This window comes from Pteropus vampyrus, unplaced genomic scaffold, assembly GCF_000151845.1.
Source record: "Pteropus vampyrus isolate Shadow unplaced genomic scaffold, Pvam_2.0 Scaffold635, whole genome shotgun sequence".
Taxonomy (NCBI): domain Eukaryota; kingdom Metazoa; phylum Chordata; class Mammalia; order Chiroptera; family Pteropodidae; genus Pteropus; species Pteropus vampyrus.
The window spans coordinates 505790-522538 of record NW_011889416.1 but is presented as its reverse complement, the minus strand read 5'-3'; the positions used below and the strand labels follow the sequence as shown (position 1 = coordinate 522538).

Below are 16749 nucleotides of genomic sequence, written 5' to 3'. Positions count from 1 at the left end.
CATAGAGTCAGAACTGAGGTATATAACATAAAACAAGAAGAATCAGAGGCGAAACCCACAAAAGCCAACCAAAATAAAGAAAACAGAAACACAAGGACAAAGAAGCAATGGATACACCAAGCAACCAGAAAACAAAAGATAAAATGGCTATAAGAAGACCTCATATTTCAATAATCACCCTAAATATAAATCAACTGAACTCACCAATAAAAAGGCACAGAGTTGCTGAATGGATCAAAAAACAAAACCCAACCATATGCTGCCTCCAGGAGACACATCTCATCTCCAAAGAAAAATATAGACTCAAAGTGAAAGGGTGGAAAATGATATTTTAAGCAAATGGCATTCAGAGAAAAGCAGGAGAAGCGGTACTGATATCAGATGAAACAGACTTCAAAATAAAAAAGGTAAAGAAAGATACTGAGGGACACTTCATAATGATAAAGGGAATCATGCACCAAGAAGACATAAAACTTATTAATATCTATGCTTCCAATCAGGGACCCTTGAAATACGTAAAGCAATTACTAACAGAACTAAAGGGAAAAACAGACCAAAACACTATCATAGTAGGGGACCTAAATAACCCACTGTCGGATATGGACAGATCCTCTAAACAGAAAATCAATAAGGAAATAACATCCTTAAATGACACATTAGACAAACTGGACATAACTGACATATACAGAGCCTTCTATCCCAAAACAGCTGCTTATACATTCTTCTCCAGTGCAAAAGGAACATTCTCAAGAATTGACCACATACTGGGACACAGAAGTAGCCTCAACAAATATAAAAGGGATGAAATCATACCAACCATATTCTCTGATCATAATGCTTTGAAAGTAGAGATCAACTGCAAAAAGAAAGCAGGAAGAACCACAAATACACGGAGATTAAACAATATGCTACTGAAGAATAACTAGGTCAGGGAAGATATAAAATGAGATCAAGATATACATAGAAATGAATAATGATATTACAACATATCAAAACTTTTGAAACTCAGGAAAAGAGGTCATAAGAGGAAAGTTAATATCATTACAGACCTATCTCCAAAAACAAGAACGAGCCCAAATAAACAATCTAACACTTCATCTTAAAAAACTAGAAAAGGAAGAATAAATGAAGCCTAAAGTCAGCAGAAGGAAAGAAATAATTGAAATTACAGCAGAAATAAATGAAATTGAACAAAAACAAAAAGAAGAGAAAAAATAAATGTTGCAAAAAGCTGCTTCCTTGAGAAGGTTAATTAAACTGACAAACCCCTGGCTAGACTCACTAAAGAAAAAAGAAAAAGGACACAAATAATCAAAATCAGGGATGAAAGACGGGAAATTATGATTTATATCGCAGAAATGCAAAGGATCATGCAAAAATACTATGAAAAAGTATATAACACCAAATTTAATAACCTAGAAGAATTGGACCAGTACTTAGAAAAATACAACCATCCTAGACTGAATCAAGATCTGGAAAATCTAAATAGACTGATCAGCAGTATGGAAATTGAAACAATCATTAAAAACCTACCAAAAAATAAAAGTCCCGGACCCAATGGCTTCACTAGTGAATTCTACCAAGCATTCAAAGAAGATTTAATACCTACTCTCCTCAAATTCTTCCAAGAAATCGAGGTGGAGGCAATACTTCCCAACTCATTTTATGAGGCCAATGTTACCTCGATACCAAAATCTGGTAAAGATAACACAAAAAAAGAAAACTACAGACCAATATCTCTCATGTACACAGATGCAAAAATCCTAAATAAGATATTAGTGAACCGAATACAGCAACATATTCAAAAGATTATACACCATCATCAAGTGGGCTTCATCCCAGGGGAAGAGGGATGGTTCAAAATACGTAAATCGATCAATGTGATACACCACAAAAATAAATTAAAAAATAAGAATCATATCATCATATCAATAGATGCAGAAAAAGCCTTCGATTGTAAAAGTGGAAATTCTCCAGTTTCAGGGAGGCAGTATCTCAAGATATCACCTCCCTGTAACTGAGTAACTGCTCTCCGGCCCCTAGGGAGAGCAGTTACTCAGTTACAGGGAGGTGATATCTCCAGGCGCCAGCCCCAGGGAGAAGCACAACATTCCAAGGTGAAGATGATAACATTGTCTATTAGGACTTGTTTGAGCTGAGAGTTCCCCCAGATACCTTTATCTGTGTACAAAAGGTTAACGACTAACTTCTTCTGCTTCTTGTGACCTATTCATTCAAAAATGTAGTAGGAGACCTTATAAGCTGCCCCCCTCGGGAAGTTCAGGGCTGATCTCCTCTAACCCTGCGTGGTAGAGAGTCGGTCACTGGCCGGCTAATAAAGGGTCATAATTAATCTCAATTGGCTCCGTGGGTCTCAGAATCATCCGCGCCATAACATGACAAGATACAACATCCATTTATGATCAAAACACTTAACAAAATCGGTATAGAAGAAAAGTACCTAAACATAATAAAGGCCATCTATGACAAACCCTCAGCCAACATTATACTTAATGGTGAAAAACTAAAGATCTTCCCTTCTAAGATCAGGAACAAAGCAAGGCTGTCCACTATCGCCACTGTTATTTAATATAACACTGGACGTCCTAGCAAGTGCAATCGGACAAGGGAAAGATATAAAAGGCATCCAAATAGGAAACGAAGAAGTCAAACTGTCACTATTTGCAGATGACATGATTCTCTATATAGAAAACTCTAAAGACTCCACAAGAACACTACTATAAACAAGAAACAAATATAGTAAAGTTTCTGGATACAAAATCAATGTTCAATAATCCATAGCGTTCCTATACTCTAATAACAAAGTGTCAGAAAAAGAAGTAGAAAAAATAATTCCTTTTGCAATTGTACCAAAAAGGATAAAATACCTAGGAATAAATGTAAGGAAACATGTGAAGGACCTATATAATGAAAACTATAAGACCCTATTAAAAGAAATCGAAGAAGATACAAAGAAATGGAAAGATATTCTGTGTTCTTGGTTAGAAGAATCAACAAAGTTAAAATGACCATATTACCTAAAGCATTATTCTGATTTAATGTAATCCTCATCAAAATCCAATCGGCATTTTTTATAGAAATGGAAAAAATCATCAGATTTCTACAATTATTATTATTATTTATTTTAGGCGAGGCAACCCTTGGTTGATCTCACAGATTGCAAGGATCTTGACAGCTTACAATCTTTTATTTTTTTTATTCTTTTATTTTTTACACCTACAGTACCTGGTCTTCCTAGGTGGTCTCCCATCCAAGTACTAACCAGGCCCAACCCTGTTTAGCTTCTGAGATCAGACGGGATTGGGCTTGTTCAGGGTGGCATGGCTCCAGAGCCACCAGATTTCAATGGAAGCACAAAAGATCCAGAATTGCCAAAGCCATCCTCAGAAAACAGAATGAGGCTGGAGGCATCACTCTGCCTGACTTCAAATTATACCACAAAGCGACAGTAATCAAAACAGCATGTATTGGCATAAAAATAAACCACACTGACCAGTGGAACAGACTCGAGACTCCAGAAGTAAACCCATATTTATATACGCAAATAATTTTAGACAAAATGCCAAAAACATACAGTGGAGAAAAGAAAGACTCATCAATAAATAGTGCTGGGAAAACTGGAAAGCCACCTGCAAAAGAATGAAACTATAGTGCTGCCTATCACCACACACCAGAATTATCTCAAAATGGATTAAGGACCTGAATGTAAGTCCTGAAACAATAAAATACATAGAAGAAAACATAGGAACTAAACTAAAGGACCTCGGGCTTAAAGAGAATTTTATTAATTTGACCTCAAAGGCAAGGGAAGTAAAAGCAAAAATAAATGAATGGGACTACATCAAACTAAAAAGTTTCTGCTCAGCAAAAGAAATCTTCAACAAGGTAAAGAGACAACTATCCAAATGGGAAAATATATTTGCAAGCAATACCTCCGATAAAGGCTTAATATCCGAAATATACAAAGAACTCATATGACTCAATAACAACAAACAACAAATGATCCAATCAAAAAATGGGCAGAGGACCTGAACAGACACTTTTCCCTAGAGGACATACAAATGGCCAACAAATATTTGAAAACATGCTCAGCATCACTAGTTATTAGGGAAATGCAAATCAAAACCACAATGAGATACCACTTCATACCTGTTAGAATATCTTTAATCAACAGGATAAGTAATAACAAATGCTGGAGAGGATGCGGAGAAAAAGGAACCCTCATACACTGCTGGTGGGACTGCAAATTGGTATAGCCACTATGGAAAACAGTATGGAGGTTCCACAAAAAACTAAGAATTGATCCACCATGTGATCCACCAATCCCTCTACTGGGTATTTATCCCAAAGACTTGAAAATATACAAAAAGATATTTGCACACCAATATTAAGAGCAGCGTTATTCATACTGGCCAGGACGTGGAAGCCCCCCAAGTGTCATAAGACAGACAACTGGCTAAAGAAGCTGTGGTACATATATACAATGGAATATTACTCAGCCGTAAGAAGAGATGAAATACTGCCATGCGCAACAACATGGATGGAACTTGAGATAATCATGCGAAGCAAAATAAGCCAGACAGAAAAAGTTGAAGATTGCATGATATCATTTATATGTGGGATATAAACCTAAAAGCAACAAAGGAACAGGATAAACAGAGACTCACGGACATCGATAATGGACTAGTGGTTATCAGAGGGTAGAGGGGAGGGGATACAGGGTATGTAGACCGCGGGAAAAAATTTAAATCATTTTTTCAATTAAAAAATAAGTAAATATATAAATAATTAATGTGTCTGTATTCCAGATGCTCACAGTCTAATGCGAAAGACTGGTATATAAGCAATGCCACTACAATGTGCTGAATTCATCTCAATTCACCTAGGGTAACCAGGAAAAGCTTAGTTGAGGAAGAAGGTAATGTTTTAACTAACACTTGAAGAGTAGGAACCATCAGGTGAATGAGGGGGCGTGGTGTGAGAGAAGAAAGGAGATACTTCAGCAGAAGTCCAGCAAGTAAAGGCTCAAGAGTATAGAAGATCAATGAAAGCACGTAATTTAGTATGACTATATAGGGAGGAGCTGAGACTGAGATGAGACTGGAAGCAGACCAGAGACAGGCTATAGAAGCCCATTTATGCTTTGCAAAATAGATGAAAAGGTTTCCAAATTTTCATGTTTCAGATTTTCATTTTCGTCTCCGGCAATACTACAAAGGACAGGTTCAAGAACGGCCAGTTAGGCAATCATTGCTATAGATTTGTGAGGGTGATAATGTGAACCGTGGGAAGGGAGTTAGAATCTGATTCCTTTTAAAAAATATTTTGAGATATTATTCACAAACATAAAACCATTTAACCATTTTAAAGCATATAATTCATTGCTGATTCCTTTTTAAAATAATTTATCTCCTGCTAGGCCCTTCTGCTTCTAGTTCAGTGAGAGAATAAATGAATTAATATAACTTAACTAGGAGAAATACTAGTTTTTTAAAGTCTTCACTTTTTTTATTAACAAAGAATTAAGCGATCATTGTAGAAATTCAGACAATACCAGTACTTAAGGTAAAAAGTGTTTCCCTAATGAATAATCCCAACTATTCAAAGATAACCACTGTTAATTGATTGCTGCATATCCTTGTTTCACTATATCTATACACGCATTTACATAAAGCGTTTTTTAAAATAAAAGGTGTCTAGAATATAAAAGTACATATTGCTCTACATCTTGTTTTCCACATAACGTTGGCTTGGAATCCTCCTAAAAAGGCACGTTAATTTCTAGTTCCACTGTATGAGCCTGCTCGCTTCACCATACCTTTAAAAATTGTATATTTTTTTATTTTACTTTTTACCATAACTGGTTTTAATTTGCTAGCTTGTTTTTCTTCTTATGGAATAGTTCGAATCTTCAGAAACAGAGAAGATGAGTTCTTTTTAAATTCACTTATTTTAAAAGTGGGTTTTTAGGTACTGTGTACTAGAGGAAACAGACATAGCATAAGACTGACTGACCTAAGATTTAGTCCTTGTTCAGTAACAGTTAACTGTGTAAGCTTAGGACCCGATTTTCCTCACCCATAAAACTAGAGAGCATAAATAATTACTAGTAATCCTTAAAGCTCTAAGAACATATGGCTTTAAGTCACAAATGGTTTCAAAACAAAATGGTAAAATTCCTGTTTGGATTGCTTAATGGTGAGTAAACAATACTGCATCTCCTCCACTTGCCAAAGCCATTAAACCCCACAAGGAGGGATCTTAGTTTTGTTCACTTATGAAAGCAAGCTCCTAGAACAGTGTCTAGCATGCTTGATATTTGGTAAATGATTGACAATGGTTCGATTTCCCTCCCGTAAACTGTTTCGAATCAATTATTTGGACAGCGTAATAAACCTGGTATAGTTTCGCTCTTCAGTTTAATTCTCACGTTTGTGAAGTGAAAATGCTATAAAATGCTTTTATATGTCTATAATGGAATTACATCTACTGACAGCAGACTCAGATATTCTACCCGCTGAACCTTAAGTCGAACTTCCCCCACCCATCTGATGGGGCCCATACTCGTGTCGAAACTTGTAGCTATGTATACGCACAGGCCTACAGAAGCCAGAATGTCACCTATCCCTACCCCCACTCCTAGACTCTGTATCTCCGGAAGACAAGAAGTTAGTTTCTTTTCTCGCAAACGCCAGAACTCCAAAAACGGCAGAACTGGAGCCACCAAAGACGCAGAACCGGAGAACAACGGGGGTCGGGAAGGTGAAAACAGACCCTCTCAAGCCCGACTTTTTGAGAAAAGCCCGTGTTTCTGGAAACAGCGTCCTCACCTCCTTCTTTCTTTGGGCAGAGGCGGAGGGAACCCCATAAACGAGCAGCAGCGCCACCGCCATGGTTGCAGAGATACACCAAAACCACCAACGCGCTGCCATGTTCTCTCCTCTCCCTCCCAGAAATGAAACTTTCCTGGGGCTGGGACTGAGGGTTGGGCGTGAGAACAAGCACACCAGCCCCTTGGCCCTCCTCATTGGTCTAACTCAGCCCTACCAGGCGAACCCTCCCACATTACGTCACGGCGTTCTACTGCGAGACGCCCGCTAAAAGATGGTTAACTTTTAATTGGTCTCGGTTACCCAATAGAAAAAGGATAATCTGGAGGTTTTTCATTGGTTCGCTAAGAATGATGGCTCGCCGCTTTCATTTACGTTAAGTTGTCGCGCTTCGTGGCTCTTCAAACGCGCTTGCGCAGTTGTGAAGCTTGGCGGCTTTTCAGAATCCAAAATGGCTTAAGGTTGATGAAAGAGAGTTTTTTTTTCCCCAGAGACTCATTTAGAAGTCTTCGAAATCCACCTCTATCATATTATGTTCTAAAAAATTGGACCTATCCACGTGATTGATAGGAGCTATCTTAGTCCCTCATTTTGCTGCTAGAGTATTTGAAATCAAAATAACTTTTAAAAAACAAGAAAGCAAAAATATAATATCACTGAGGGAGATTTTGAAAAGAGCTTGTTAAATACCCTTCTGTGTTCCTGGAATTTTGCCATGTTCACTGAACAGAGCGGACATAAAAGTTATTTTTGAAGTTTTTATGGCATTTTTAAAGTTAAATTTGATTACTTAAGACATCAAGAACTTAAATTTCAGGTTATACACAGCAAATGCCTTCTTATTTTTTTATTATTTTGTTTAGAGGGAATAAGTGCAAAACTAAGGTTGTAAAGAAGCATTCCTGTCTTGAGTTTTTGTGTCATAGTCAGTTTTCATTAAACATCCAATTCCCTCATCTAAAAGATGATAAAAATCCTACATAGCTGAAGAAGTTTCCATTTATTTGACCCGGTTCTGTTTATTATAGTGGATTGTAAAACGGATGATTTCAATAGAGAATAATACTCAAGAGAAAAAAACACCAACAAAACAAAATCATTTACCTATAATTTAGATTTATTTTGATGATGTAGAATATCATATGACTACTCAGGTTCTGCTGAGAAACACAGAAAAATAATTTCATTATGTTGGTGAGGGAAGGAGATGAGTATGGATGGGAAAATAGCTGGTTCTGAAGTGAAGAGATGTGATCTAGAGATACAGAAAAATTAAAAACATTTACAGACACTCATAAAAAATATAAAATAAAAGTACAATGAGATGCTATATGATTCCATTTATGAGGCATTCTGGAAAGGGCAAATTCATAGGGACAGAGAACAGATCAGTGGCTATTGGGGGCTGGAGGTACAGAGAGGGATTAACTACAGTGGGGCCACAGGAGATTTTTGCAGTGAACTGTTCTGTTCGAAATTGTTGGGGTGTTTACACAGTCCATGCATTAGTCAAAACTTACAGAACTGTACACCACAAAAGAGTGAATTTTATTGCATGTAAATTTAACGAGTAAAATATCAAGGTAATTTTTTTAGAGTACACAGAGAAATCTAACTTACCATGTTAGCGAAAATTCAGTACATGCCGTCATCAATTCTATGGAGAAACAGACACACTCGTACATTTCTGGTGGGACTGCAAAGTGGTATAATATGTATTGAGGGTAATTTGACAATATCTAAAAAAAACCTATATATGCATTTATCTTTTGATCCAGTAATCCCATTTCTAAGAATTTGCTCCAATAATAAGAAAATATATGGGCACAAAGTTATTCATTTCAGCATTATTTGTATTTGAGATATTCTCAAATCTACCTAAATGTTCAAATATAAGAGACTGAGTCTAATGGCGCAAAAACACCATGGAGTATTTCAAAGCTGTAAAAAAAAAAAAAAAAAAAAAGAACAAGGAAGAGTTGTGTAAATTATATGAATTTTCAAGATTTATTGTTAAGTGAAAAAAGTGCAAAGAAATATACATATTATGCTACATTTGTGTATAATACAAGAGGAAATATATACATATTTACCCATTTTTGCAAAAAGAAACAAAGAAACTAATGATATTGGTTGCCTATAGGAGGTGGAGGAAATGAAGTGGAACAGTTATGGGAGGGAATGACTCTTCTCTAAATTGCACCAGTTCGTATAGTTTTGACTTTTGAAATAATGTTAATATTTTTTAATAATCAAAATATAAAACCCAATCATGTGATTTGTAAGATGAAAAAATTTCTGGAAATGAATGGTGGTGATGGTTGCACAACAATGTGAATGTACTTAATGCCACTGAACTAGATACTTTAAAATAGTTAAAATGGCAAATTTAATGTTATGTATATTTTACCACAATTTAAAAAGTAAATTTTAAATTTTACAAATCAAATCAGTACGACTGGGAAAATAACTTAAATTATATACAGACAGAAAAAGGGAGCCCAACTCTTTTTCAAATGAGAAACAACTACACTAAAATAAACAAAATAACCCTAATATGAATAACTTATGAACACACTACTTTAATTATATGCCATTACTCTAAAGAAAAAAATAACTATAACCAAATCTTGAACTCTACTAAGTAGATTTATTTTTCATGGTCAAATGAGTATAGCAATTCTGATAATAGATTGTGTGTAATATGATATGTAAAAACATTGGTGTTGTTGAGAGTCAGGATTTTCACTGTGAAAGAAGGGAGTTAAAGAATATAAAATGTGGAAAAATAAAGAAGAATTTTGGGGAGTTGGACTAGAATTGCAGGTATTAGTATAAACTTGTCGTTCATAACATATCTTTCTAGCTCTATACGCTGAAAAGACTAGAAGCAATGACACTTCAATATAATTAAGCACGCCTAGTGTCAAATCTAGGTTGCTGAATGCCACCCCTAAAAGAAATTTGGGCTCCTTAGAAAAATGCCTGATTCCAGTGCTTGGGCAGGGAAAATACAAGATGGGCCTTCAACACCTTGTGTCAGAAAATAATAATGTGCTCAAAAATCAATGGAGACATGTCAAAAAAGACAGCTGGAAGGGAATCCTACTGACCACATTTAGCATTATTGTTCATTAAAATAAATCATGATAGTAATGGATTATAACCTGTTGAATCCATGAATCCACACTGATAATGAACAAGTAAATAGGAGAGACGATAAAATTCCTCTTACAGTAGAACATCCACTATTAAATATAGGAAGAATGATAGAGTTAGAAAATCACCATTTTGCAATTTTCAAACTAATAATTGACTTAGCCAAAAATCATCAATGGATATAAAAACTAGTAGGTGAAAGCTTGATGAAGTTTAGGATATTTACATAGTTTTGATGTATTCTTCACATTACTTATTAATTACAAGGGGAAAAAAACCAGTAACTTTATAGTGTAGGCACTTGAAGGGCACTCCTTCAACCAAATGATTAAAGTTGGATTACCAATAATGGGACAATCTAATATTATATGCTTCCTGATAAGATGCCTTAAGAAGACATGTCTGTTAGTATTCCTGCCACAAGTGCATAAATTGAATATAATCGCGAGGAAACATCAAGCACACACAATTTGAGGGAATTTTCACAAAATAGTTGTCTTGTATTCTTCAAAAATATTACAGAATACAGACCTGTGGCATCAGTAGATCGATTACCAGTTCTGTCACTTACAATTGCCCAATCTTGATCTTCTACCAGTCGTTTAAGGATTTTGCACCTCACTTCCTTCATATGTAAAATTTCGAGAAAATTTACATGAGTGAGAAAAAAATTAATGTCATGAAAGACAAAGAAAGGCTAAGGAACTATTCGATTTACTTATTTATTTATTTTATTTATTTAATTTTTTTAAGGAACCATTCAATTTAAAAGGAGACTAAAGACACTTGTCAACTAATTTCAACCCAGGCACCTGGATTGAATTCTGGATAGAAACATTGGAACAACTGGTGAAACTGGAATATGAGCTGTATTGTATCTATATGAACATTTCTGAATTTGATAACTGTACTGTGGTTATGTAAGAGAATATCTTACTCTTACAAAATGAACCCTGAAGTATTAATAGGTAAAAGCACATGCTGCATGCAAGTTATTCTCAAATGGTTCAGAAAACAATGTGTGTACACACACACACACACACACACACACGTACACAGAACACATGGGATAAAATATTACTCAGTGTTGGAACTTGTTAATGGGTATACAGGAATTCTCCCCCACCACCAGTTTTATTCTGAAAATATCCAAACATACAGAAAAAGTCAAAGAATTGTACCCTGAACACCCACCAAGATTTTACAATCAACAATTTGTTAAATTGCTTCATCACACATTTATCCACATATTACGAATTCTTTTTACTATTCTTGTAACTTTTCTCTAAATTTGAAATCATTTAAAAATTACAAGTTAAACGACTTAGTATGTAGTAACAGGAGACAAAAATAATTGAAGTGAAGGTAGTTTGAGGGGAACAGAAAGAACTGCTAGCGTGGAGGGAGATACAAGCTCAAGCCTCTGAAACACTCTATCTCCAAGCTGGTGCCATTGATGACTCAATCGAAGATCAAGGTCTCAGCTCTCCTCCATGGAGTCCTACACGGAAGAGTGTCTCTCAATCTTCAGTAAATACCATTATGCGTCATTTATAAAGCGTGAAACTACATTTCCCAAAAGGCCTTTATCTTTCCGCGTTGCAAAGGTTGCGATTTCTATAGGTTTTTTACAGATCTCGCGTGATTTCATTACATCTCATTAAAGTGCTCTGGCGGAAGCCATTTTGTTTTTCAGGGGTCTTTGCAAGGGTGTTTGACGCCAAGGTCCAAGCAGCAGCTGCAGTTGCCGCAGTTCTGTCTTCAGCTTCACGATGTTTCCCTTGGCCAAAAACGCCCTAAGTCGTCTCCGAGGTGAGCAAAAATTGTGAGCAAATAATTTTCAATCGCCTTTTATCCATTTGTCCTCGTGGTCGCTCGTGTCCTTTCCCTCCAGCCTCATCCCGACCTTGTAATTCTAAATGCTTAGTCTCTTTTCTCGCCCCAAGCTATTGAGAAGAAGTCCTTAGCATTAGCTTAATCACCCCGTGATTCTGCTGCGATTCACAGCTCTCTATTACCGACGTTATATTCTATCCCTGCTTTTTCAGTAATCTAACGATTTCAGGGAAGTACACACTTGGTGGACACCTCTTGTTCCTTAGGTAATTTTGTTAATTTTAGCTTTGGGGATACATTTACCCCAAAAGAGAAAAGTCTTCTCTTCAATTCCTATAACCATAACGGAAGGAAACTATAAATATAGCTGTTCATCTGGTTTCATCGCAAGGAGACAACCTAAATGGTAGCCGTGCAGCTTTTATGTTGTTTGTGGGCTAGTAGCTGCCACGAAAGCAATTGTGGTTATTTTTATCTAAGAATTAGGCAGGTGCAGGGAAATTTTAAGAACAGCGTTATGTATTGAGAATGCATTGAGAGAGACAAGTTATTTCCATGCTCCATTTGCACGGAAGGTCACCTTGAATAAAGTGAGTTTTTTAAACAATGAAAGTGACTGTAAGCTATTATCCTTTAGCTTCTTTAGCCATATTATTTCCAGTTTACAGAGTAATTGAAGGTATTACTAGATCTGTTCTGAACACTCAAGCAGATTTGACAACCAAAAAGTAGTTGCCTGGCTGTTTTTGTAATCCTAAAGCCCTAGCTCTTATCTCTTTCACATTGGGCAAATGATTTAACCTCTCTGAACCTCGTTTTCCTCCTTTGTACAAGGGGTTTAGTAAATAAAACCTACCTCATAGAATTCTTGCAGATTATATCAGATTACCAATAGGCAGTAACTAAACCATTTCTTGTCACAGAGGAGAGGTCTAAGGAAATCCACTTGGGTGACCTGAGTGTTGAAGTCAGGAGATGTTTTAGAATTGTTAAGTAATCTTAATTTCTTTGCCCTTTGAGCAGGTAGGGCCTTGTAACTCGGGAAAAGGTTTTTTTGTTTGTGTGTGTGTGTGTGTGTGTGTGTGTGTGTGTGTGTGTGTGTGTAATTTACAAACTCATTTTTAACTGCTCTAGAGCAGAATATATTATGAAATGTTTGTAAATTTGCTCATCCTAAGTGTGACTAAAGGCGAAAAGAAAATTGTGAGGCGGTTGAGAAGAAACCATTAATGGGCAAATAACTATCCTGAAATAACTCATTGTATCTTATAGAAGCAATTATGTTCTTAAGTGCTAGTGAATGGGCAAGATTGCTGTTTCTTTAATATGCTTTCTGTTAGTACATAAGTACCTTTTGAGGCTTGAAACAATAAAGACCTGCTATGTAGATTGGAGGGGAATTATTAAAACAGCTGGAATGAACAAACAAAACGAACAGTGTCATAGTTACAGAGAACAAACTGATGGTTGCTAGTTAGGAGGAGGGTTGGGGGCTGGGTGAAAAAGGTGAAAAGGATTCATAAGTATAAGTTGGCAGTTACAAAATAGTCATGGGGATGTAAAGTGTAAAGTACAGCATAGGGAATATAGTCAATAATATTTTAATAACTATGGTGTCAGGTGGGTACTAGACTAATGGGGAGAACATTTCATAAGTTATATAAATGTCTAACCATTATGATGTACACTTGAAACTAATATATTGAATGCCAACTGTAAGTGAAAAATGGAAATTATTGGAAAGAAAAAACAGGTGGAAATTGCATTTTACAGTCTGGGCTCTTTCCCAAACCCTCCTGAGTGTCTCCAAAGGCAGTTTGAAAACTGTTTCTACTAAAACAATAGTAAAAGCAAAGTTCTAATGTTGTCATTCTGCTCGAAAACCTTTACCAAAAAAGTGGACTTCTGTGATCCTTTCTAGTTTTATCCCATTACTTGTATACATACCTCATCCTTCATCCAAATTAATTAGTTTTCTAGTACACTGGAATCTTCTGTCTCTACCATTTTTCAGGTTCCCCTTTCCCACGTCTACATAACCAAATCCTACCTGATATTCAAAATGCTTAACATTCTACTTCCTTGTATTACAGTGTTTTGAGTTTACATGTCTAATATCTTCCTCTAGACTGGAAGATACTTGAGGACAGGGTCTGTCTCTTAAATATTTTCATTTACCTCTTTTAGCATGGTGATTAGTAATTTTTTAAAAAATCAAGATTACTCTAGGTTTTGGAGGGTTTTTTTTTTGTTTTTTGTTTTTTTTTTTAATTTTAAGGTTTATGACCTTAAAGTTCATTTTGAGTTTATTCACCCTTTTATGTTGTAAGTTGTTGAGCACTGCTAAATAAACTTTAGTAAAATATATGTCATGAATACTCAAATTAATGAATAGGAGGTTATACAAATACAGTTTGTGGTGAATGTTATATCACCTGTTCTTTGCTACTCACCCCCTGCAAGATTTATTATGAAAACTTTCAGACATACATAAAAGTTGGAATAACTGTATGGTGAACATCCATATACCCTCCACATAGATTCTACAATTAACATTTTGCTATATATTTTTTCACATGTCTATCCATATGTCAATTCATCTAATTTTTGATGATTTTCAAAGTACGTTACTTTTAGCTATAATATGTTTTTTTTAACATTTTATTGAACTACATAGTACTGTAAAGTTAACTTCTTTGGCTTTCTTGATTAGCAATATCAATCATATATGTTCTCTTTTCCTGATAATTCATAGATACGCTTCTGTATGTATTTTTTTTTCTTTAAGTTCAAAGCATTCAGCAAACACTGGCAAGGCAGATTCACTTGATTTCCATGACAAATGTGGCAATGCTGTATTAGCTAGTGGAGCCACTTTCTGTGTTGCTACATGGACATATGTAAGTATTATTGATTGATAATTTCTGGTTTAGATGTTTTTCATTCCCATGAATTTCATGTATTAAAAATGTTTTCACACAGTACTATACATTTCTAGTTAGGAGGGACTTTAGAGATTTTCTAATGTAATCACCCACCCAGTGCAGGAAATTTTTTCAACATTTAGTATTGATCCATCATCTGTTCTTAACATTTACAATAATAGGTTGCATACTGGATCGCAAAGCAGCCCTTTCCATGTTGTATAACTGTTTAAGGATCCTACATTGAGTTAAAAATCTGCCTCCATATTCTACCCATAATTCCATTTCAACACAGAAATTCTGATCTCCTTTCCATGTATCAACCATTAGATGTTAGAAAATTACTATCATGTGTCCTGGATCTTCTCTTTTATATTAAACATCCTTAGTTCTGTCAATCATTTTTTGTTATATGGTTTCCAGGGTTTTCACCTTCTGGGTCACCTTCCTTCACTTAATTAGTTTTTCTTCTAAATTCCGCCATCAAAACTGAGTATATTTCTGAAGGATGAGATATAAAGTGACTTGCTTTCAGTATTTTAGGGATTTGGTTTTTTTTTTTTTTTTTACATCTTACATTTGACAATCTACTTGTCACTACTTGCTGGTTAAAAGTAGGAGTCTTGAAGTTATACTAAATATATAAATTGACTTTAAAAGATATCAATCAACATGCCTTAATAAACAAAGACACTATTAATAGGCCTTTTTCATTTTTATTTTGATCTTTCTGAAATCAGATATACTATTAAAATAAGCATATATACTTAGAGTAAATAGATGTCGAACAAATGTATAATTGGGGCAGTTTTGGAGATGAAGTTCTTCATAAAGGCATATTACAGAAGTGCTCTTTGGCAATATTTAGGTAGTTGTGGTTGAGTAAAGCAACATTTTGAGGAGGTAGTATTAAAAATGTGATATAAACTTGAGTTAAAGAAAATAAGATATTCGGTTCAGTTATTCAATAACCATATGTGGCTAGTGGCTACTGTTTTGGCCAATGCTGATAGAGAATATTTCCTTTATCTCAGGAAGTTTTATTGAACAGCATCGCGTTAGGGAATTAGGATAGCAATTATGTTTGCCGATAGGGAGTACACTATATCCCACTCGAGTTTCTCTGTTTTTTTTAACCTATAGAGTAGAATACCTTTGTCACTCTTAAGAAATAGTCTCCATGGGAGATTGGACTCCAATTTAAACATATAACTGACTGCATTTTAATTCTTACAGACAGCAACACAAATTGGAATAGAATGGAACCTGTCCCCTGTTGGGAGAGTCACCCCAAAGGAATGGAGAGATCAGTAATCATCCCAGCTGGTGTCTTGCCGAATTGTTTCAAAACCAGCTCATAATTGATGCCAAGTGAAAGTGCTGTGTACCCATTAAAATATGGCATAATTAAAGAAATAAAGTATATTTGAAACCTTCATTGTAGGTTTCTTTTGTGAATGAAATCAAGCTTGATTACTTTTCATTTATTTAACCTTTGCGTTAATATTAAAATCCAAACACTATACAACTTCTTAGATAGCTTTTCTATATGAAGTAATGTGAAAGGAAAATCTGGCAACATTTGGTGAAATTTAGCAACATTCACCTGGAAGTCAACTTTACAGTAAGGCTGAAATTATAGTTCGTAAATAAATGATTACAGAGTTATTTTAGGTTATCACTGAGCTAAAATCTAGATCTTGGTTATGTCTACAACTTTCTATCTCCCTTTTATGTTTGTATTTGGAATTGGCATTAGTTTTGCTCCTACAAGAGAACTTAGAGTCACCAGACCCAAGGGAAGAATGGTCCTATCAAATGTACTCCTAGGATGTCTGAAGACTAGATAGTTCCTTGGTTGCCTTGGCACATTTAATTTGACCTTTAGATTTTTCAGCATTTTTAACAGTAAGCCATATTGTGTGTTCCTCTCTCATAGTTAGATTTTTTTCTGTCGCCACATATTTTTGGCCCCTTTT

The 16749-nt window shown here is 35.4% G+C and overlaps 2 protein-coding genes and 1 pseudogene across 2 annotated transcripts in view; 1 reads left to right on the top strand and 2 right to left on the bottom strand.

The window, feature by feature from the left end:
- MAGT1 (magnesium transporter 1) overlaps positions 1 to 7136 on the bottom strand; it is a 43880-nt gene extending 36744 nt beyond the window's left edge. Inside the window, exon 1 of the mRNA XM_011384939.1 lies at positions 6852 to 7136. Coding sequence (XP_011383241.1) covers positions 6852 to 7049 — 198 coding nt within the window. The 5' untranslated portion in view covers positions 7050 to 7136. The remainder of the gene's footprint in view (positions 1 to 6851) is intronic.
- LOC111733778 lies at positions 3235 to 3353 on the bottom strand (annotated as a pseudogene).
- A 4525-nt stretch (positions 7137 to 11661) lies between the features above and the next one.
- Positions 11662 to 16233, top strand: LOC105308883 (cytochrome c oxidase subunit 7B, mitochondrial). Its single transcript, XM_011384938.2, is given in 4 exon segments — positions 11662 to 11822; positions 14635 to 14670; positions 14673 to 14746; positions 16007 to 16233. Coding segments are annotated over 4 exon segments (228 nt in total). The 5' UTR covers positions 11662 to 11782; the 3' UTR covers positions 16085 to 16233.
- Positions 16234 to 16749: the final 516 nt, after the last annotated feature.